Here is a 23796-nt window from a genome sequence, read left to right as displayed (position 1 = left end):
AGATGAAGTAGAAACTAAAAAAACAACAGATCAATGAAACCAGGAGCTGTTTCTTGAAAAAGGTCAATAAAATGGATAAACCTCTACCCAGACATATAAAGAAAAAAAGAAAAAGGACCCAAATAAATAAAAATCACAAATGAGAGAAAATAACAACAAACATCCGAGAAATACAAATTGTAAGAGATTATGAAAAACTACATACCAAGAAATTGGACAACTAAGAAATTGGACAACTTAGAAACATATAATCTATATAACCTACCAAAACTGAAACAGGAAGAAATAAAAATTTGAACAGACCAATTACCAGCAATGAAATTGAATCAGTAATCATAAAACTCCCAACAAACAAAAGTCCAGGACCACATAGCTTCACAGACAAATTCTATCAAACATACATACATACATACATACATTTATTTATTTATTTGCTGCCATAAGAACATAAACATTTACTTTTAGAATTATTTTATTTAAATTTTAGTTAACATACAGCGCAATATTGGTTTCAAGAGTAGAATTCAGTGATTCGTCACTTACATACAACACCCTGTTATCACAACAAGTGCCTTCCTTAATACCCATCACCCATCTAGCCCATCCCCTACCCACCTCCCTCCATCAACCCTCAGTTTGTCCTCTAACATTAAGAGTCCCTTATGGTTTGTTTCTCTCTCTCCTTTTTTTCTTTTTCCCCTTCCCATATGTTCATCTGTTTCCTTTCTTAAATTCTACATATAAGTGAGATCATATGGGATTTGTCTTTCTCTGACTTATTTCACTCAGGATAATACACCCTAGCTCCATCCACGTTGTTGCAAATGCAAGATTTCAATTTTCTGATGGCAAAGTAATATTCCATTGTGTATATATATATGAGGAATGAGGAAGCTCCATACTGTTCTCATGAGTGGCTGTACCAGTTCACATTCCCACCAACAGTGCAAGAGGGTTCCCCTTTCTCTGCAGCCTGACCAACACCTGTTGTTTCTTGTGTTGTTCATTTTAGCCATTTCTGACAAGTATAAGGTGATATCTCATCGTGGTTTTGATTTGTATTTCCCTGATGATGAGTGATACTGAGTACCTTTTCATGTCTATTAGACACGTGGATGTCTTCTTTGAAAAAGTGTCTCTTCATGTCTTCTGCACATTTCTTAACTGGATTATTTGGTTTTGGGGTGTTGAGTTTGAAAAGTTCTTTACAGATTTTAGATACTAACCTTTTATTAGATATGTCATTTGCAAGTATCTTCTCCCACTCCATAGGTTGCCTTTTAGTTTTGTCAATTGTTTCCTTCACTGTGCAAAGCTTTTTATATTGATGCAGTCCCAGTAGTTTATTTTTGCTACTCTGGAGAACAGTGTGGAGTTCCTTGAAAAGTTAAAAATAGAACTACCCTATGATCCAGCAATGGCACTACTATTTACCCAAAGAATACAAAAACCCTAATTCAAAGGGATATATACACCCCAAAGTTTACAGCAGCATTATTTAAAATAGCCAAATTATGGAAGCAGCCCAATTGTCCACTGATCGATGAATGGACAAGATGTGGTATATACATACAATGGAATATTACTCAGCCATAAAAAAGAATGAAATCTCGCTATTTACAACTACTTGAATGGAGCTAGAAAGTATAATGTTAAGTGAAATAAGTCAGTTGGAGAAAGACAAATACCATGATTTCACTCATATGTGTAACTTAAACAAAACAAAGAAGCAAAGGGGAAAAAAAGGAGAAACACATACAAAACAAGAAACAGACTCTTCACTATAGAGAACAAACTAATGGTCACCTCAGAGAGAAGGTAGGTGGGGGGATGGGTAAAATATGTGATGGGGATTACGGAGTGCACTTGTCATGATAAGCAGCAAGTGATTAACATAAAAACTTTCTTAAAAAAATATAAAAATATTTTTTAAAAAGATTATATTATGGTAAAAGCATGGGTTTGGAGTCAAGCCATACAAACATTTATGAATTTTGACAAGTGCCTGAACATTACCTATATGAAAAATAAGGAAGCTCTGGTTTAATGAAATAGGCAATCTCAAAAATGTATAAATTTGATAAAGATTTAAATTAGTCCAACCATCCTGGAAGGCAATTTAACTATAAACACCAAAAAACTAAAAAAAAAACCCTATACACACACACACACACACACACACACACACACACACACACAATTTGACACAGAAATACACTTATGAATTGAATTTATTCAGTATCTTCTAGGAAAATAATGGGTTAAGTATGCAAGAATGAATGTCCAAGAATATTCTCTATAGTAATGTGTATAAATAGCAAAAATACTGCAAAAATCCTAAATGTCTAATAGCATAGCACTGATTGGTAAAATTATTATTGGAATACCATGCAAATGACATTAAATCAACATTATAAAGAATGAGCAGTCACATTTACTTAGACATTCATGATAGGCTGTTAACTGAAATGTGCAGATTACAAAACAGTAGGAGAATTATCTCATTTATATGAAAAAAATTTAATCAAGAGAAAATTCCTTTGAATAATATATTAGAAAATGTTAATTTCTTGTACAAGTGGAAAATGGAGGCTTTTTATATTTTATGTTAAAAAGAATAGTAGTAAATCTACACAAAACACATAGATAACTGATAGTTGATTATGTAACTCCATGCATGCATGGACTTGAAACTATCTACATACCTAATCTCAGTTCTATAAGCAAACATTTCAAGTTTTGACCTTTGAAAATTAACACTTCTTCAAAATTGTAATTTAGACTTTTTTAGGATTTTAAAGGCACTGAGGGACACCTGGGTCATCCCAACACAACCAGTACTGTTCCTGTACCATTAAACAATTCATCTTTAGTTTGCCTTGCAATTTAAGTAAATTACAATTCTGTGAATGTGTAGTGCTGTGCCAGGATTTGATTCTGAGTTACTGCCTCCCCCTGCTCAAAAAACTAAACTATGTCTATAATAAACTCTCTGAAGTTCTTTTTTTTTTTATTTTTTTAAAAACACACAACAAAAGGTCACCTCTTTAATAGCTTTAGAAAGGAGTGATCATCACTGAGGGCCGAATTATTCTAACATTTAGACAAGTCTGCATTTTCTCTCCTACCAAGCATTTCCATCAAAATATTACAGGGGAAAAGGAACCTTAATACACAGTAACACAAGAGAACAACTTTAAGAATTATTTAAATTATCTAAGAATTCATAATAATTTAGTAATTTAATACTGAACTAAATACAAACTTCATATTAAAGACATTTAGATTTTATTCATTCAGGTTAGAGTTATACATGGGCTATGGTACGCTAAATCATCTATTAGGAACATTAAAGACATTGAAGAATTAATAAAATTTGATTACTGGTCCAAAAAAGAAAAAACTTGAAATAACTCAGAGAGAGACAAACAAATATTGTATGATCTCACTTATATGTGGAATCCAAAAGAAAGTGGAATTCATAAAAACAGATTAGATTAGTGGCTGCTAGGGATGGGGGAGAGTAAGTGAAGGTGGTCAAAGAATACAAACTTCCAAGTATAAAATGAGTAAGTTCTGACGATCTAATGTATAGCAAGGTAACTATAGTTAACAGTACTACATTGTATACTTGAAAATAGCTAATAGAGTAAATCTTGAAAGTTCTTATCACACACAAAAAAAGTAACCATATGAGGTTAACTCACCTTATTGTGGTGATCATTTCACAATATGTATGTATATCAAATCATCACATTATACACCTTAAATTTACACAATGTTATACATCAGTTATATCTCAATAAAGCTAGAAAAAAAGAAAAAAAGATAGAAGTACTTACCACTAAGTCCCAATTATTTTGTTCAAGCAATGTAATAGCTTCATCAATGTTTTCAATGCCAGTACATGCCTGGAAGCAAAGTAAGAATTTTAGATACAAGTTTGGCAATGGGGAGGTTAATCTTAAAAAGATAAAAAGCATAATGTGTTGGGGCGCCTGGGTGGCACAGTGGTTAAGCGTCTGCCTTTAGCTCAGGGCGTGATCCTGGCGTTATGGGATCGAGCCCCACATCAGGCTCCTCCGATAGGAGCCTGCTTCTTCCTCTCCCACTCCCCCTGCTTGTGTTCCCTCTCTCGCTGGCTGTCTCTATCTCTGTCGAATAAATAAATAAAATAAAATAAAAAAAAGCATAATGTGTTGTTTCAGTTTTAAAAAGGTGTATGAATAAAGCCACTTTATTCATGCCTTACACTTCTGAGCATTTTACAAATATGGTTTGAAAATTGTTAATTACAAAATAAATTTACATTGTACTGAAATAAAAGACAATAAATTAACACAATAAAAGAAAGTATGTTTAAATGTTGAGCTTTGGAACCCAGAATGATATCGAGATTTCTGACTGCCCAGAACAACTTTCATTAAAAACTTTCTGATGGGGCTCCACGCTGGGCGTGGAACCTACTTAAAAAAAAAAAAAAAAGTTTCTGACAGACAACCATGTAAAAAGTACTTCAATCCATACCTTACACCTTATACCTTACACAAAATTTACTTAAAATAAATAACAGATTTAAAGTAAAACCTAAAATTCTAAGACTTGCAGATCTGTGCTATCTGCTATGGTAACCACTAGATGTACATGGCTAGTGAGCCCTTGAAATGCACCTCAACTGACTAAAGATGTGGTATGTTAAATACACATGAAGGTAGGACTTAGTACAAAATTAAAAATGTAAATACTTATTATTAATTTTTCATGGCACCTGGCTGGCTCAATCAGTAGAGCATGTAACTCTTGATTTCATGGTTATAAGTTCAAGCCCCATATTGGATACAGAGATTACTTAAAAATAAAATCTTTAAATACGGTAATAATAATTTTCTATTGAATGTGTATTGAGATGACCATTTTGAAAATGTTGGCTTAATTAAAACAATGTTTAAATTAACTTCACCACTTTTTACTGTTTTAACATGGATACTAAAAACTTTTTAATTACATTTATGACTTTCGTTCTATTTTTACTACTGAAAACATAGGAAGAAATCTTCATGAGCTTTAGCTACAACAGCAAAAGCAAAACCCAAAAAATTAATAAAACAGACTTCTTTAAAATTAAGAACTACTGCTCTTTAAAAGACACTGTTAAGAGAATGAAAAGGCAAGCCACAGAGTGGGAGAAAATATCTTCAAAACACATCTAACAAAGGACTAATAAACACAATAAAGAAGCATTTTTAAAACTCAATTAAAATAATACACAGGGAAAGATTTCAACAGAAACTTCCCCAAAGAAGATACACAAATATACATGAAAAAATGCTCAACAGCATTAGTCAATAGGAAAATATAAAACAAATACAGAGAGATTTCACTTCCATACATTAGAGTGCTAAAATCCAAAACACTAACAATATCAAGTGATGGTAACAATGCAGAAAAACCAGCACTCTCATACACTGACATATGCGTGATGTACACATGGATCTCAAAATTATAGCCACTTTACAAAACAGGTTAGCAATTTCTTAGAAAGTTATGATACAGTAACCCCACTTCCTAGGTACTTACTTATCCAAAAGAAATTAAAACTTACGTTCACATGAAATTATAAAATGAAAGTTTACAACAGCTTTATTAATAATCACTGAAAACAGAAGACACCCTAAATGTCCTTCAACTGTACATTCATACAATAGAAAACTACTCAGCAACAAAAATGAACAAATTACTGATAACTCAAAACAATGTGGAGAAATACTCAAATGCATTATGCTAAGTGAAAGCCAGGCTCAAAAGGATGCATAGTGTATAATTCCATCTACATGACATTTTAGAAAAGATGAAACTATAAAAACAGAAAACATATTAATTATCACCAGAGGCTTGGGGTAGGAATAAGGGTTGATTACCAGCACCAAGAGGGAAATCTGGGGAGAAAGGGGAACAAAATTTGATTCCTGGATACCATAAAAATGCAACAAAGCAAACAAGACATTAAAAAATGCAATCTTTATTTTAAGGTGAATGAAAAAACAGGGATAATCCAAAGGTTCTAAAATACTAATAAAAACAGTTAAGAAGAGTTAAGATAGGGCAGAAGTTGCACAGGAGGAACAGGAGAGAAAAACTATAGGGGGTAACTGTCAGCCTAACAGCAACAAATATCAGAAAGCATCAGCAAAATATACTTCTTCAATAACATCATCCTTTTTTCCCTCAGAAAAACATGTAGGAGGTAGTTCCAAGAGCCTATCCCCTCCATAGAAACATCTAAAAATGGAGCAAAAACTGTCAGAATCAAATTTCTCAGAACTCTGGAAATTAGTCAAAGGTTTACATCAACCAAACAAATGCTGAAACATGAAAAAGGTACTTCAAAACAGTATGAAAGCTTTGCGATGTTTTTATTTCCCTTTCCCCACTCTTGGCTCTGTGGCAGTCTTGAATATACTAGCCCACATTCCAACTACCGAACCCTGGTCCCGGGTTCTAGAGGGAGCAGAGCAGACTCTGTTCTCAATGAATTTGTATTTGTCTGCTGTGACCTGTGCAGGGCTACCTGAAGGAATGACTCAAGGCTCTCTCCTTTATTTTATCAACTTGAAAATCTCCTAGTACAGAAAAGCAGCTATGCAGAGGGCATTCTTCAGAAAAAAATTTTAAGGCAAATGAAAAACTCACTGCCACCTGGGACAAAATATTCCAGTTGAGGCAAATAGCAAGACATGCCAAAAACTTGAAAGAAAAAATGGCAAGAGAGTTTCTCTGGGAAATTAGGATATTAAAAAACACTGGAAATTTAGAAAGCCATGCATATGTGCAAGGCAAGAAACCTACTCAGAGAAGACCTGAGAAAACTACTGGCTCATCTCTAAGCTCAGCACAAACAGGAAGTAAAGACCGACCTGTAAACAGCCTAAGTGTTAGAGTGCTCCGACACAAAGCCAGTCTGCAAAGACAAAGAGAGGATTTTCTTTCTTCTCTTTTCATTTTCTTCTTTTACTTCAGATATTCAAAGAAGTCTCTCTCATACTCCTAGCAGACCACAGCTATAGAAGAAAAGACTTCAGAGACCATTATGTATCAAATGTCTGTGCCCCATCCCCATATACACACCAAAATTTGTATGTTGAACCCCTAATCCCCATTGTGATGGCACTGAGAGATAGAGGGGCCTTTGGGAGATAATCAGGTTTAAATGAGGTCATGAAGGTGGGGCCCTCATAATGGGATTAGTGCCCCCTTAAAATGGGATTAGTACCTCTTATGAGAAGAGACACCAGCGGGTGTTTTCTTTTTCTTTTTTTTTTTTTTTTTAAGATTTTATTTATTTGAGAGAGACAGCCAGCGAGAGAGGGAACACAAGCAGGGGGAGTGGGAGAAGAAGAAGCAGGCTCCCAGCGGAGAAGCCTGATGTGGGGCTCTATCCCAGAACACCGGGATCACGCCCTGAGCCCAAGGCAGACGCTTAATGACTGCGCCACCCAGGCGCCCCCAGCGGGTGTTTTCTTTCCCTCTCTCTGTCTCTCTGTCTCTCTCTGTGTCTCCGTCTCTTTCTCCCTGCCATGTGAGAACCAAAAGAGAAGGTAGTCATCTGCAAGTCAGGAAGAGAGTTCTCAACAAAACGAATCACGCTAGAAACATGGTCTCAGACTTTCAGCCTTCAGAACTATGAGAAAATAAATCTGTTCTATGGTATGTTGTCATGGTAGCCCAAGCAGACCAAGACAGAGACAGCTCATTGCCAAAAAAATTACAAAAATAGTTTAGAAAAGTCAGTAAACAAACAGATAACAACCCACAGAAAGCAACAAAAAACCATAAGGTGGAGGAGGAAGAATCTGGTGTCCAGAGTTGTCACATTATAATATTTAAAATAATCACTTTTTCAAAAAGGAAATTGTGATGTATGCTAAGAAATAAGAAAGTATGACCCATTCAAAGGAGAAACTGACAGAAACTGTGAGGAAGAAGAGACATCAGACTTACTGGGCAAAGACTTTCAATCACCAACTTAAATATTCTCAGCATTCAAAGAATCCATGGACAAAGAGCTAATGGGAACCAGAAAGACAATGTGTCAACAAAAAGAGACTACTGATAAAGATATACAAATTACTTCAAAAGGAACCAAAGAAAAAATTCTGGGGCTGAAAAGTACAATAACTGAAATGAAAAATTAACTACAGGTTTCAATAGCAACTCTGAAAAAGCAGAAGAAAGATCAGAGAACTTGAAGGTAGATCAAATACAATTATCCAGTCTGGAGAGCACAAAGAAAAATGAAAGAAGAAAAATGAACAGAGCTGAAGAGATAGGTAAGATCCCACCAGATGTACCAATATACACATAATAGGGAGTTCCAGAGGAGAAGAAATAAAGAGGCAGAAAGAATATTTGAAGAAATAATGGGTAAAAAATTAACTACATTTGGTAAAAAACAAGAAACTACATATTCAAAATGTTCAACAGATTCCCAAAAGAATAAATGCAAAGACAACCATACCAAAACAATTACAATCGAGTAATCAAAACCCAATAACAATCATGAAAGTAGAAAGAAGTATTTCATGCACAAGGGATTCCCCAATAAAATTAACAGCTAATTTCCCATCAGAAATTATAAATGCTAAAAAGTAGTGGCATGATATATATTTAAAGTGCAAAAAAAAAAGAGGGGGGATAGGGTAACTGGGTTATGGGTATTAAGGAGGGCACATGATGGAATGAGCACAGGGTATTATATGCATAACTGATGAAACACTGAACTCTACCTCTGGAACTAATAATACACTATGTGTTAATTAATCAAATTTAAATAAAATAAAATTTTAAAAAATAAAAATAAAAATAATTTTTAAAAATTAAAATTTAAAAAAGTGCAAAAAAAAAAAAAGCAAAAAAATTGTCCTTTACAACTAAAGGGAAAATTAAGACATTCCTAGATGAACAAACACTAAAGGAGGTTGTCACTATTAGACCTATGCTACCAGAAATGGTAAGGAAGTCCACCAGGGGAAATAAAAGGACTCTAGACAGTAACTGGAAATCCTACAAAGAAATAAAGAACACTGGTAAAAGTAATTACATAGGTAAATACAAAAGCCAGTATTATTGTATTTTTGGTTTGTACCTTCTTTTTCTTCAACATGATTTAACAAACAAATGCATAAAACAAGATTATAAATTCACATTAATGAGCACAGAAAGTATAAACTGACATTTGTGAGCACAGAATGTATAAAGATGCAAGGTATGATAACAACATAAAGAGGGAGAGATGGAGCTGTACAGGAAAGAGGTTTCATATACTACTGAAGCTAAGCTGGTATTAATTCAAAATAGATCATTATAAATTGGAGAGGCTATTTATAACCCCTAGAGTAACCACTAAGAAAATAACTAAAAAATATACAGAAATATAAATGAGAGAGGAATCAAAACTGTATAATACAAAAAAAGTCAACTAAACAAAAAGGAGACAGTAAAAAAGGAATTGAGAAAATTGAGGGAAAATGAATGACATGCCAAAAACAGCAAAATAGCAAAACTAAAGGCATCCTTATCAGTAATTATTTTAGGTGTAAATGGATTAAACTCTCCAATAAGAAGGCAGAGATTAGCAGAATGGATAAAAACACATGCTCCAACTACATGCTGTCTATAAAAGACTCACATCAGATCCAAAGACACAAAGAGGTGAAAAGTGAAAGAATGGAAAAATATATGTGCAACTAGTAACCAACAGAAAGGTTGGCTGGCTATCCTAATAACAGATAAAGTAGCTTTTAAGTCAAAAAATTTTATAAGAAAATAAAAAGGACATTATATACTAATAAAAGAAACAATTCATCAAGAAGATATAAAAATAAGAAATACATACATACCTAGTAACAGAGCCTCCAAAATAAATGAAGAAAAAATTGACAGAATTGAAAGGAGAAATAGTTCTAATATAACAGTTGGAGATATTAATATCCTACCTTCAATAAAGGACAGAACCAAACAGAACATCAGTAAGGAAACAGAGAATTGGAAAAATAGTAGAAGCTGAGTACATATAATATTTATAGAACACTCTACCCAAAAACAACATAAATACATATTTTTCTTAAATGTGGATGGAACATTCTGTAAGACAGAACATAGGAAAACAAGTTTCAATGAATTTTAAAACACTGAAATCACACAAAATATCTTACGACCAAAAGGGAACTTACACCTGTAAATATCTCCTTAAACAGAAGATTTAAGGGGCACCTGAGTGGCTCAGTCAGTTGAGCGTCCAACTCTTGGTTTCAGCTCAGGTCATGATCTCAGGGTATGGGATCAAGCCCCACATTGGCTCTGCACTCAGTGCAGAGTCTGCTTGTCTCCCTCCTTCTGTCCTCCCCCCATCTTGCACTCTCTCTCTCAAATAAATAAAAGCTTAAATAAAAAATATTTAAAATCAATTATCTAACTTTATACCTTAAGGAACAGAAAAAAAACCAAACTAAATTCAAAGCCGGCAAAAGAAAGAAAATAATAAAAATTAGAGACTAATAAAACAAATAGGGGAAAAAATAGAGAAAATCAACAAAACCAAAGATTGATGCTTCAAAAAGATTAACAAAATAGGAAAACCTTTAGCTAGACTAAGTAAGAAAAAGCAAAAGAAGACTCAAATTATGAAAACCAGAAGTGAAAGCAGGAATATTACTACTGACCTCACAGAAATAAAAATGTGAAAGTAATATTATGAATAATAACATGTCAACAAATTAGATAACCTATACGAAATGAAAGACATTCCTAGAAACACACTATCTACCAAAACCGACTCAAGAAACAGAAAATCCAACTTGACTTACAACAAATAAAGAGATTATATCAGTAATCAAAAGCATCCCAGTAAAGAAAAAAAAGCCAAGGAGCAGATGGCTTCACTGCTGAATTCTACCACATTAAGAAGAATTAACACCAATCCTATAAATTGTCCCCAAAAGACTAAAGAGGGAAAACTTCCTAAGTCATTCTATAAGGTCAGAAGCACCCTAATAACAAATTCAGACAAATAGAGCACAAAAAAAAGAAAACTACAGGCCAATATCCATTGTGGATATAGATGAAAAAATCTTCAACAAAATACTAGGAAGCCAGAACATATTAAAAGGGGATTTATTTCAGGTTTGCAAAAGTGGTTCAACAGAGAGGAATCATTACACCCATATATAGACTGAAGGAAAGACAGGACAAAACAAAATCAGTTCAAACAATGCAAGAAAAGTATTTGAAAAATCCAACCTTTCATGATAAAAACATGTAAATTATGAATAAAGGGGAACTTCTTTGACATAAAAGATATTTATGAAGAACCGTTTACAACTAACAGCATACTCAATGATGAAAGACTAAAAACCTTTACCCTAAGATCAAGAACAAGATAAGAAAGCCCACCCTTGCCACTTCTATGCAATATTATATTGGAAATTCTAGCCAGATCAATTAGGCAAGGAAAAAAAATAATAAAACACATCAAAATCAGAACAGAAGAAGCAGAACTACCCCTATTCCCAGATACGATTTTAAACATAGAAAATCCTAAGGACTACACACACACACACACACACACACACACTTGTTAGAGCTAATAAATTCAAAAATTTAGTTGTATCTTCATACACTAGAATGAATAATCTGGAAAGGATATTAAGATAATAATTCCATTTATAATATGGTATAAATGAATAAAATATATAGAAATAAATGGAAGTAATAGAAGTAAATGGAAGTAAAAAACATAAATACTGAAAACTAAAACACTGCTCAGAGAAATTTTAAAATACCTAAATAAGTGAAAAGGCATCAAATATCCATGGCTTGGTAGACTTAGTATCATTAAGAGGACAATACTACTCAAAGAAATGTACATATTCAATGCAATCCTTATCAAAATTCCAACAGCCTTTTTTGTAAAATGGAAAAGCTGATCCTCAAATTCAGAGAGAAATTCAAGGGGCCCAGAAGAATGAAAACAATCTTGAGGGGAAAGAAAGAAAAAAAAAAAATCAAAGTCGAAAGACTCACAATTCCTGATTTCAAAGCTTACTACAAAGCTACAGTATCCAGTGTGATACAGAAACAGGATAGACAACACATAGACCAATATAACAGGACTAAGAGTCCAGAAATAAACCTATACATCTATAGCCAAATGATTTTTGAAAAAGGTACCAAAACAATTCAATAGGTAAAGAATAGTTCATTCATCAAACAGTGCAGAGACAACTGGATATTGATGCAGTGCCCTTCCCTTTTTCATTATTTATTATTGCATATGTTGGATTTTTCTGGATCCATTTTTTCCCCAGGAGAATCCTATAGTGAGAAAGACCCAGAATACTCCTCTAGGCACCACCAACTAGCTTCTTTCTCTGCCACAAAAGATAGGCCAATTCTCTAAATATATTTCCTTTGTATGATTCTTTTTATAGCTCTAGGCTGCTGTTAAGTGTGCATAGTCCCTCATTCAGAATTAGTCATTAATAATTAGAAAGTACATTAATTCTTTTGGCTCACACTTTTTAATATCTGTCTCTACTGGTCTCTTCATTTCCCATTTCTTGCTTACATCTTTCCTCGCACATCTATCTGGTTCTACCCTTGCTTTCCTAAATAGAATACTGATTTTTTAAAACCAGGGATATTATTCTGCACTACAAGTGAACCCTTTACCATGAAGAAATACATTTTTCAAAATTGAAGTGAAATTCACATAAAATAAAATTAACCAATTTAAGTGTACAATTCAGTAGTATTTAGTATGTTTAGGGTTGTACAACCACCACATTTATTAAGTTCCAAAATATTTTCATTACTCTGAAAAAAAATCTCATGCCTGTTACACAGTCACTCCCCATTCTTTCTTCCTCCCAGTTCCTTGCAATGACCAATTTGCTTTTTCTTTCTATGGATTTACCCCTTCTGGAGGTTCATATCCATGGACTCATACAATATGTGACCTTTTGTGTCTGGGTTTTCTCACTTAGTATGTTTTTGAGGTCATCCATGTTGTAGCATGTATCAATATTTCATTCCTTTTATGTATGTCTATAGTACATTTTTTTACCATTGACGGACGGTGGGTTGTCTCTATATTTTGACTATTGAGAATAAATGCTATGAACATTTATGTACATGTTTTTGTTTGGATAGATGTTTTTAATTTTCTTGGATATGTATCAAGGAGTAGAATTGCTGGGTCATAAGGTAACTATGCTTAACTTTTTGAGGAGCCACCAAACTGTTCTCCACAGCATGAACCATTTTACCTTTCCATTAGCAGTGTATGAGGAGTCCAATTTCCAATGGTAAATTTTATGTTATGTAAAATTTGCCACAATTTTTAAAAAAAAGAAAAAAGCCCTTTCCCATTGAATTACTTTTGTAATTGTCACGAGTCAATTAGTAACACCTGTGAATCCATTTATGGATTCTACTATGTTCTATTCATCTGTATGTCTAATCTCCTGCCAGTAAGGGCACTGTGTTTATATTAAATCTTGAAAAGAGATAAGTATCTTTGCTGCTTTTCAAAAAAAATTAGCTATCATAGATCTTTTCTTCTCCATATAAATTTAGGATCAGTTTGTCAATTTCTATCCAAAAAGCTAGGATTTTTACTGGGATTGCAGTGGCTTTATAATCAACTGGGGGAGAACTGTTATCTTAACAATACTGAGACTTTTGATGAATAAAATCCATCCACTTAATTTAGGTTTTCTTTATTTTCTCAGTAGTATTTATCTTATAAGTGTTTTAATTTATCCCTAAGTGTTTTTTGAATGCTACTGTAAGTGGTATTTTTAATTTCTTTTAAAATTATTTTTTACATTTTTAAAATTACATACTGATTTACTTTAAGAGTTTTTCCTGTATATTCCTTATGATTTTAACTGCACAAAACCATGTCATATAACAATAATCATACTTTTTCTTCTTCATTTTCAATTTACAAACTGAAGTCTTTCACTTCCTTTCTTTGACTTACTGCACTGGATAGAACTTCCAGTAAAATCCTAAATAAAGTGATGAGAGCAAACATTCTTGCCTTTATCTTGTCTTGAAAGAAAGCATAACCATGATATTAGCTATTGGTTTTTCATATACTCTTTATCAGGTTCAGCTTTCCTTCTATTTGGTTTCCTAAGAATTTCTACCATGATTTGGTGCTGAATTCTGCCAAATTTCGTACTGTATTTATTGAGGTGATCATATGAATTTTCTCCTTAGGCCTATGAATATGGAATTCCATTGGCCGACTTTAAAATAATACATCAATCTTACATTTTTCAGATAAACCCCATTCAGTCATGATATATTATCTTCTATGTCCCTGGATTCAACGTCTAATATTTTATACATTTTCACATCTATGTTCATGAGGATTTTGGTCTATAGTTTTCTTTTCCTGTGTCTGCGTCTGATTTGGGTACAAGGGTAATGTTGTCCTCCATCTACTTTCTAAAATAGTCTATGTAGAACTGGTATTTTTTTCATCCTTAAACTGTCTGATAAAATCCACCAGTGATCTGTGCCTAAGGTTTTCTCAAGGAAGGTTTTTAATAATTAAATTTTTAAAATTGTTATAAATATATTCAAATGTATTTCTTAATATTAATAATATGTATCTTCCCAATTGTTGAAAGAACTGGCAAGAGCTGTTCATAATTCTCTCCTAATGTGCTTTTAGGTCTGGAGGATCTATAGCAATGCCCCCACCTTCATTCTTAATGAAGTGTGAAAGAATTTATCTTATGAAGATGAAAAATTATCTATCATTGGTAATTTGTGTGTTTGTGTATGGGGAGGGGGATATTCTTGGTCAGCCTAGTTAGACTTCTATTAAATATGGAGAACTGATAGTTACCAGAAGGAAACTGGATGGGGGGATGGCCGAAATGGGTGAAGGGGAGTGAGAGATACATTATGGAATGAGTAAGTCCGGGGACTAAAAGTACAACACATAGGGAATATAGTCAATGATACCGTAAGAGCATTGTATGGTGACAGTAGCTACACTTGTGGTGAGCACAGCATAATGTATAGAGAAGACGAAGCTCTATACTGCACACCTGAAACTAGTATATCAAATATACTTGAAAAAATTTTTTTAAGAAAATTCATCGAAGTATACATTTAATGATTTGTGTCCTTTTCAATATGTTAAATTTCAATAAAAAGGTGATTTAAAAAAAAACTCAAGCCATTTACATAAAATAATTTTGATAAAAAATAATTCTGGTGATTAAAAACATGTGGATGAAAATACCAGTATTTCTGCTTCCATTATTTTTATTGTTTTTTACTTCACTCGTTCTGCATTTATCTTTATTTGCTTTCTTCTACTTTTGCATTTAAGTTGCTTAAAGTGGAAGTTTAGATCAATGGTTTTAAATCCTTTCTCTTCTAAAAATAAGCATCTATAGCTCTATATTTCCCTTAATCACTTCTTTTCCTATGTCTCACAAATCTTGATATATGTGTTTTCATTATTATTCAACTCAAAATACTTTCTAGATTTCCTCATAATTTCTTCTTTGGACCATGCATTATATTTGAAATAATGTTACTTAACTTACAAATATTTAGGGGTTTCCCACACATCTTTTTGTTATTGGTTTCTAATTCTACACAGTCAGAGAACACATTCTCCCATTACACTTTTAAGTCCGGAGGATCTTTAGTAATGGCTTCTTCATTCCTGATAAAAAACAAAAGAATCATCTCATGAAGATGAAGAATTATCCCATCACTGATCACTTTTTTGAAGATTTTATTAATAGTAACCTCTACATCCAACACGGGACTCGAACCTACAACCCCAAGATCAAGAGTTGCATGTTCTACCAACCCAACCAACAGGCGCCCCCATCATTGATCACTTCTGTATGATATCAATCCTTTATAATTTATCAAGACTTCTTTGCCCAGCCAATGGTTTGTATTGTTAAATGTTTCATATGCACTAAAATAAAATCTGTATTCTTCCACTGCTGTGAAATACTTTATAAATTTATAACAAATTAAGATTATTATAGTTCAATTAAACCAATTAAGTCTAGTTATTGATAGTTTTCTTCAAATCTTTTATATCTTCACTGATCCTATTTGTTCTATTAATCACTAAGAGAAGACTGTAGAAATCACCAGTAATAATTTTGAATTTGTCTATTTCTACCTTCAGTTCTACTCATTTTTGTTTGCTATACTGAATATACATAAATGTGGGATATTATCTCCTTGAAGAACTGACTCTCTTACCGTTATGTTCCTTTTACCTTTGGTAATATCCCTTATCCTAATGTCTATTTTGTCTTATATTCAAACAACCACTTAAGCTTTTTAATAATTTCATAATATAGTTTTTTGCATACTTTTAACAGAACTGTTGCTTTATTTATACAGCGCATGTCTCCTAGATAGCCTAGTCAGGACTTTTTTATCCAGTCTGACAATCTCTGGCCTTTTAAATGGTGTATTTAAAACATTTACGTAAGATGGCAGAGGAAAGGGAGACCTAAATGTCATCTGGTCCCAGGAATTCAGCTAGATAGCTCTCAAACCATTCTGAACACCTACAAACTCAACTAGAGAACAAAGAAAAGAATAGCAACTCTATGAACAGAAAAGCGACCACTTTCCGCAAGGTACGAGGTGCGAAGAAGTTAATCTGAGGCACTGTATGGGAAGATAGGACACAACGGGAGGGGGCCTCTGTCAGCCGGCTACCTAAAGTGACAGAGCAACGGAGCACAAAATCGAAACTTTTACAAGTCCACTCCAGTGAAGGACATAACTCCAGCGCCTAAGCAGGGGCAGGGGGCGGGGGAGGGCTTGCTGGGACACTGTGGTCTCAGGACCCTAAGGGTAACAGACTAGGGGGTGCCTGAGCGCGGCAGAATTCCCAAGTATCAGCAATCAGACAACAAAAAGAAATAAAAGGTATCCAAATCAGCAAAGAAGAAAACTCTCACTCTTTGCAGATGATATGATACTTTATGTGGAAAACCCAAAAGACTCCAGCCAAAAATTACTAGAACTCATATAGGAATTCAGTAAAGTGGCAGGATATAAAAAATCAATGCACAGAAATCAGTTGCACTTCTATACAACAACGATACAGAAGAAAGAGAAATTAAGGAGTCGATCCCATTTACAATTGCACCCTGAACCATAAGATACCAAAGAATAAACCTAACCAAAGAGGCAAAGAATCTGTACTCAGAAAACCACAGAATACTCATGAAAGAAATTGGGGAAGACACAAAGAAATGGAAAAGCATTCCATGCTCATGGATTAGAAGAACAAATATTGTGAAAATGTCTATGCTACCTAGAGCAATCTACACATTTAATGTGATCCCTATCAAAATACCATAAACTTTTTCATAGAAATGGAACAAATAATCCTAAAATTTGTATGGAACCAAAAAAGACCCTGACTAGCCAGAGGAATGTTGAAAAAGAAACCAAAGCTGGTGGCATCACAATTTCAGACTTCAAGCTCTATTACAAAGCTGTAATCATCACGACAGTATGGTACAGGCACAAAAACAGACACATAAATCAAGGGAACAGAACAATCAGAAATGGACCCTCAACTCTATGGTCAATTAATCCTTGACAAAGCAGGAAAGAATATCCAGTGGAAAGAAGACAGTCTCTTCAACAAATGGTGTTGGGAAAATTGGACCACTTTCTTACACTATACACTAAAATAAACTCAAAATGGATTAAAGACCTAAATGTGAGACAGGAATCCATCAAAATCCTTGAAAACACAGCAACCTCTTTAACCTCAGCCACAGCAACTTCTTGCTCCACACATCTTCAAAGGCAAGGGAAACAAAAGCAAAAATGAACTATTAGGACTTCATCAAGATAAAAAGCTTTTGCACAGCAAAGGAAACAGTCAACAAAACCAAAAGACAACTGACAGAATGGGAGGAGATTTTTGCAAATGACATATCAGATAAAGGGCTAGTATCCAAAATCTATACACCCAAGGAACAAATAATCCCTGCAAGAAATGGCATGAACAGACATTTCTCCAAAGAAGATATCCAAATGGCCGACACGTGAAAAAGTGCTCAACGCCACTCGGCATCAGGGAAATACAAATCAAAATCAAAATGAGATACCACCTCCCACCAGTCAGAATGGCTAAAATTAACAAGTCAGGAAACAACAGATGTTGGTGAGGATGCGGAGAAAGGGGAACCCTCCTACACTGTTGGTGGGAATGCAAGCTGGTGCAGCCGCTCTGGAAAACAGTATGGAAGTTCCTCAAAAAGTTGAAAATAGAGCTACCCTATGACCCAGCAATTGCACTATTGGGTATTTACCCAAAGGTACTAGTAATCCCAAGGGGCACCTGCACCCCAATGGTTATAGCAGCAATGTCCACAATAGCCAAACTATGGAAAGAGCCCAGATGTCCACTGACAGATGAATGGATAAAGAAGATGTGGTATATATATATACAATGCAATATTAAGTAGCCATCAAAAAAATTAAATATTGCCATTTCCAATTAAATCTTGCCATTCGCAACAACGTGGATGGAACTGGAGGGTATTATGCTAAGCGAAATAAGTCAATTAGAAAAGTACAGTTATCATATGATCTCACTGGTATGTGGAATTTGAGAAACAAGGCAGAGGATCATAGGGAAAGAGGGAAAAATGAAACAGGAGGAAACCAGAGAGGGAGACAAACCAGAAGAGACTCTTAATCTCAGGGACAAACTGAGGGTTGCTGGAGTGGAGGGTGAATGGAAGAGATGGGGTGGCTGGATGATGGACATTAGGGAGGGTATGTGTTGTGGGGAGCGCTGTGTATTGTGTAAGACTGATCAATCACAGACCTGTGCCTCTGAAACAAATAATACCTTATATGTTAATAATAAAAAATAATAAGTAAATAGATAAGTAGGTAAATAAATAAATAAATAAAACACTTACATTTAATGAAATATGACTGGGCTTAAGTCTACAATCTTCCTATTTGTTTTTGACCTATTCCACTCTGGTAGCCTTTAGCAGTTATTTGGTTTGGTTTGGTTTATTTTTTTTTTAATTCAATCTAGTTAATAAATACTATATTATTAGTTTCAGGGGTAGAATTTAGTGATTCATCAGCTGCATACAACACCCAGTGCTCATTACATCAAGTGCCCTCCTTAATGCCCATCACCCAATTACCCCATCCTCCCATCCACCTCCCCTCCAGAAACCCCCCATTTGTCTCCTATACTTAAGAGTCTCTTACGGTTTGCCTCCCTCTCAGTTTTCATCTTATAAATATTTTGCCTTCCCTTCCCCTATGTTCATCTGTTTTGTTTCTTAAATTCCACGTATGAGTGAATGAATGCATATGGTATTTGTCTTTCTCCAACTGACTTATTTCATTTAGCATAATACCCTCTAGTTCCATCAATGTCACTGCAAATGGCAAGATTACATTCTTTTTTGATGGCTGAGTAATATTCCATTGTATGTATTTCCCACCTCTTCTTCATCCATTCATCTGTTGATGGACATCTGGGCTCTTTCCATAGCTTGGCTATTGTGGACATTGCTGAGATAAACACTGGGGTACATGTGCCCCTTCAAATCGCTATATTTGTATCCTTGGATAAATACATAGTAGTACAATTGCTGGATCATAGGCTAGTTCTATTTTTAACTTTTTTAGGAACCTCCATACTGTTTTCCACCATGTCTGCACCAGATCAACAGTGTAAGATGGTTCTCCTTTCTCCGCAGCCTCACCAACATCTGTTGTTTCCTGAGTTGTTCATTTTGGCCATTCTGACAGGCATGAGGTGGTATCTCACTGTGGTTTTGATTTGTATTTCCCTGATGCTGAGTGATGTTGAGCATTTTTTCATGTGTCTATTGGCCATGTGAATGTCTTCTTTGGAGAAATGTCTGTTCATGTCTTCTGCCCATTTCTTGACTGAATTTTTTGTTTTTTGGGTGTTGAGTTTGTACTATGAAAAGTATAGAACACTTGTTAAAGAAACTGAGATTTCTTCCTCAGTTTGGTTGGAAGAGTAAATATTGTTAAAATGTCTATGCTACCCAAAGCAATCTACATAGTCAATGCAATCCCTATCAAAATACAACCAGCATTTTTCAAAGAGCTGGAACAAATAATCCTAAAATTTGTATGGAACCAGAAAAGCCCCCAAAAAGCCAAAAGAACGCTAAAAAAAGAAAACCAAAGCTGGAGGCCATCACAATTTCAGACTTCAAGCTGTATTACAAAGCTGTAATCATCAAGACAGTATAGTATTGGCACAAAAACAAAAACACAGATCAATGGAACAGAATAGAGAACCCAGAAATGGGCTCTCAACTCTACAGTCAACTAATCTTCATCAAAGCAGGAAAGAATATCCGATGGAAAAAAGACAGCCTCTTCAACAAATGGTGTTGGGATAACTGGACAGCCACATGTAGAAAAATGAAATTGGACCACTTTCTTACACCATACACAAAAATAAACTCAAAATAGATGAAAGACTTAAATGTGAGACAGGAAACCATCAAAGACAGGCAGCAACCTCTTTGACCCTGGCAACTTCTTGCTAGACACGTCTCCAAAGGCAAAGGAAACAAAAACAAAATGAACTGTTGGGACTTAATCAGAATAAAAAGCTTTTGCACAGCAAAGGAAATGGTCAACAAAACTAAGAGGCAACCTAGAGAATGGGAGAAGACATTTCAAATGACTTACCAGATAAAGAGCTAGTCTCCAAAATCTATAAAGAATTTAGTAGTTATTTTTGATCTTGCTATTCCGGCAAAGTGTTTGACTGTTTAAGGGTATTTTTATAAATCTGGGACATCCTCCACTTTTATTTACTTGGAAGTTCTCTCTCCCACATAATCTATTCTCCCTTTTCATATCTCCTACTTGTCATGTAGCTGCATCTCATTTTAGCCTCTATGTCATCTTTTAAATGTTCTCTATATTTTACTGTTATGATTTGCTGTAATCTATCTCCTATTTCATTTTTTTAAACTATGTAGCTTTCTAATTTACTCATCTATTCGGTTTTTTTTCTTTCAGGACTTTCAGATTATTTGTATTTTTTTATTTAAATATTTTATTCATTCATTCATTCATTCATTCATTCATTTATTTATTTATTTATTTATTTATAAGTAGGCTCCACACACAATGTGGGCTTGAACTCAAGACCCTTAGAGCTCAAGAGTTGCACGCTCTACCGACCAAGCCAGCCAGGCACCCACAGATTCTTTTTAAAATCCATTCTATAATTGTCACTATACTCTTTCTATCTTTTGAATTCTATTCTGTTGCTTTACATATTTTAAACGTCCATTTCAAAGTCTCTTTGAGATTGCTATCTATTCTCAAGTTATTAATTCTTCAGTTTTGGCATGTGCTGACTGTGATTGTGGCTTCCCTGTGGCACACAATTTCTGACATTAAGTTCATCTTCAGCAGGATTTATTTTCATGCTTTGGGTTTGGTGGTGTCCTTAAAAAGCGTCTCTTGCGTTTACCTTGGCTAAAACTTTAGGCATTTCATTAGTTGTGGACCAGTTTTTATTTGTCTTACTCTTACTTGTTTTATTCTTATTTCAAGTCAGAGTCTTAACCTTTTGATACAATCTTGTAGTTCCAGTTTTTTGAGAATGATGCCTTTTCCACCTATGTTCCTAAGTCAATACTCCCTTTCTTTACCACTTCCCTACATCTATGGGTAGAATTTTACCAGATATTATTTCAGAGACAGACACCAGACTTTTACAACTCCTTGCTTATATAGGCCTAAGATCTTATACTTCAACTTAGGCATGAGATCAGTGTCCAGCATTAATGTATCTATATGAAGTTCAAAAGGCCATTTGCCTTCAGCCACTGGCCACTCCAATGGCAGTGATTTTCCTTCTGAGTTCTAGTATCTGAGAATTCTGCTTTCTTGCTTTCTAGTTTGAAAACATTTAATTTTTTGTTGTTGTTGCTGTTTTATTTTGTTGGTTGATTTTATTAAACATTAACAGAGTGGGTCTTCAGCTCAGTCTTTCACACTATTTGAAAGTCTATCACTCACTATTTTTCTTTCCTTTTAATAATAAAATTTCTTGAAAATAAAAAGAAAAACATCCCATACCCTGGTATACCCCTCCACTCACATTTAACAATTTTATTATTTGTCATACATATTTTAAATCCATTTTTTAAGTGAGAAAAATTTACAGATGGTTTAAGTCCCTAATCCTTCTCTATTTTATATTCTTTCCTTCTTCCTTTCCCAATAGTGTGAGAGTTATACCAGCATGTTTTATATTCTTACATTATATATATGAATTCAGATACAAAAAAATATCATTTTTTGTTTTTAACATCTTAGATAAAGCTTACCAATCTGAATCTATCCTTTAGTACAATTTATAAAAACCAACAGTATGTTTTCTGGTACACACACATTTTAAATATGTAAACTTAATGGGTTCCAAGATATTCACACCTTCAATTTTTCCTGGGTTATCAGATTTTTCTTCAGAATCTTCCTATTAGTTTGTATGACCACCAGGTTTCAATGAGAATGTATCCATAACTACTCAGCATGATGCCTAGCACACAGATGTTAAATAAATGAATAAATCAATGAAGAGAAAAAAATTTGACTATCTTATGGCTACATGTAATGTCACCTTTTTGGTTTCATGTATTTTTTTAGTGCATGTACTATACCATCATCATATCTATACCACTGCATTAGGTCTGATTTGACACACTGGGGTCTATTTCAGATGATGTATAAAATAAGTATACACTTTTATTTTAAATTTTGAAATTTTAGTTTTTTGATTTTTAAGATTCCAAGTTTACAAATGCACTCACCTTATGCCTTTCAATTGCTTTCCTCTTTCTCCATTAAGCAACTGGGTAAGAGGAAGATACTCAAATTTTATAAAGCACTAAGCTTTTGAAAAATTTATGTCACTTTAAAAATAAAGGCAAGTGGTATGGAGAGATTTTAAACATTACTAACTAAAGTGTATTTCTATTTAACCTCAAGGGTTAATTTTTTTTTAAAGAAATAATGTCAGGGTGCCTGGATGGTTCAGTTGGTTAAGCGTCTGCCTTCAGCTCGCTCAGGTCATGATCCCGGGGTCCTGAGGTGGAGCCCCACATTGGGCAACCAGCTCAGTGGGGAGTTGGCTTCTCCCCATCCCTTGCCCCCCCCCACTTGTACACTCTCTCTCTCAAATAAAATCTTTAAAAAAAAAAGAAAGAAAAAAGAATGTCAAACAAAGGTCAAAAGTTTCCTTAGTAACCAGCTAGAGAAACAAATTCCTAACACAACATACTGAAATAGACTTCATTTAGGTATTAAAACAACTCTATCCCTATATTATTTTTCTTTCATCTTAATGCATTTTGTATTAAAATTATAATTTTATAATTATCTTATTCATATGAGTGCTTTGAAAAGATCATCAAGGAGGTGATGGCCTACATTGGTAAGAATGATTTTAACTCTGAGGTTATGGCCTTTGTGACCATCTCAGGCTGGCACAGGGACAACATGCTGACTACCAGCAGCAAGACAAACTGGTTCAAAGTTTGGAAGACCACCAGGAAAAAAGCGAATGTGGCAAGCGTGACACTGCTAGATGTGCTGGACTCCCTTATCTGAAGAGATAAGGGACTAAACTAAAAAAACTATAACAGTATGCAAAATGTGTAAAATGCCTCC

General features: G+C 34.2%; 1 protein-coding gene across 4 annotated transcripts in view; it reads right to left on the bottom strand.

Annotated features, from left to right (window-relative positions):
• Window positions 1–23796, bottom strand: part of FAF1 (Fas associated factor 1) — a 484187-nt gene that overhangs the window by 409785 nt on the left and 50606 nt on the right. For all 4 annotated transcript variants that reach the window (XM_008699225.2, XM_040627323.1, XM_040627324.1 and 1 more), the window contains exon 2: window positions 3843–3911. In XM_008699225.2, the coding sequence (XP_008697447.1) occupies window positions 3843–3911 (69 nt within the window). The remainder of the gene's footprint in view (window positions 1–3842; window positions 3912–23796) is intronic.

This window comes from Ursus maritimus, unplaced genomic scaffold (assembly GCF_017311325.1).
Source record: "Ursus maritimus isolate PB19 unplaced genomic scaffold, ASM1731132v1 scaffold_12, whole genome shotgun sequence".
In the NCBI taxonomy this organism is placed as follows: Eukaryota; Metazoa; Chordata; class Mammalia; order Carnivora; family Ursidae; genus Ursus; species Ursus maritimus.
The sequence above is the reverse complement of the archived record's forward strand: the minus strand, read 5'-3'. Positions and strand labels throughout refer to the sequence as shown.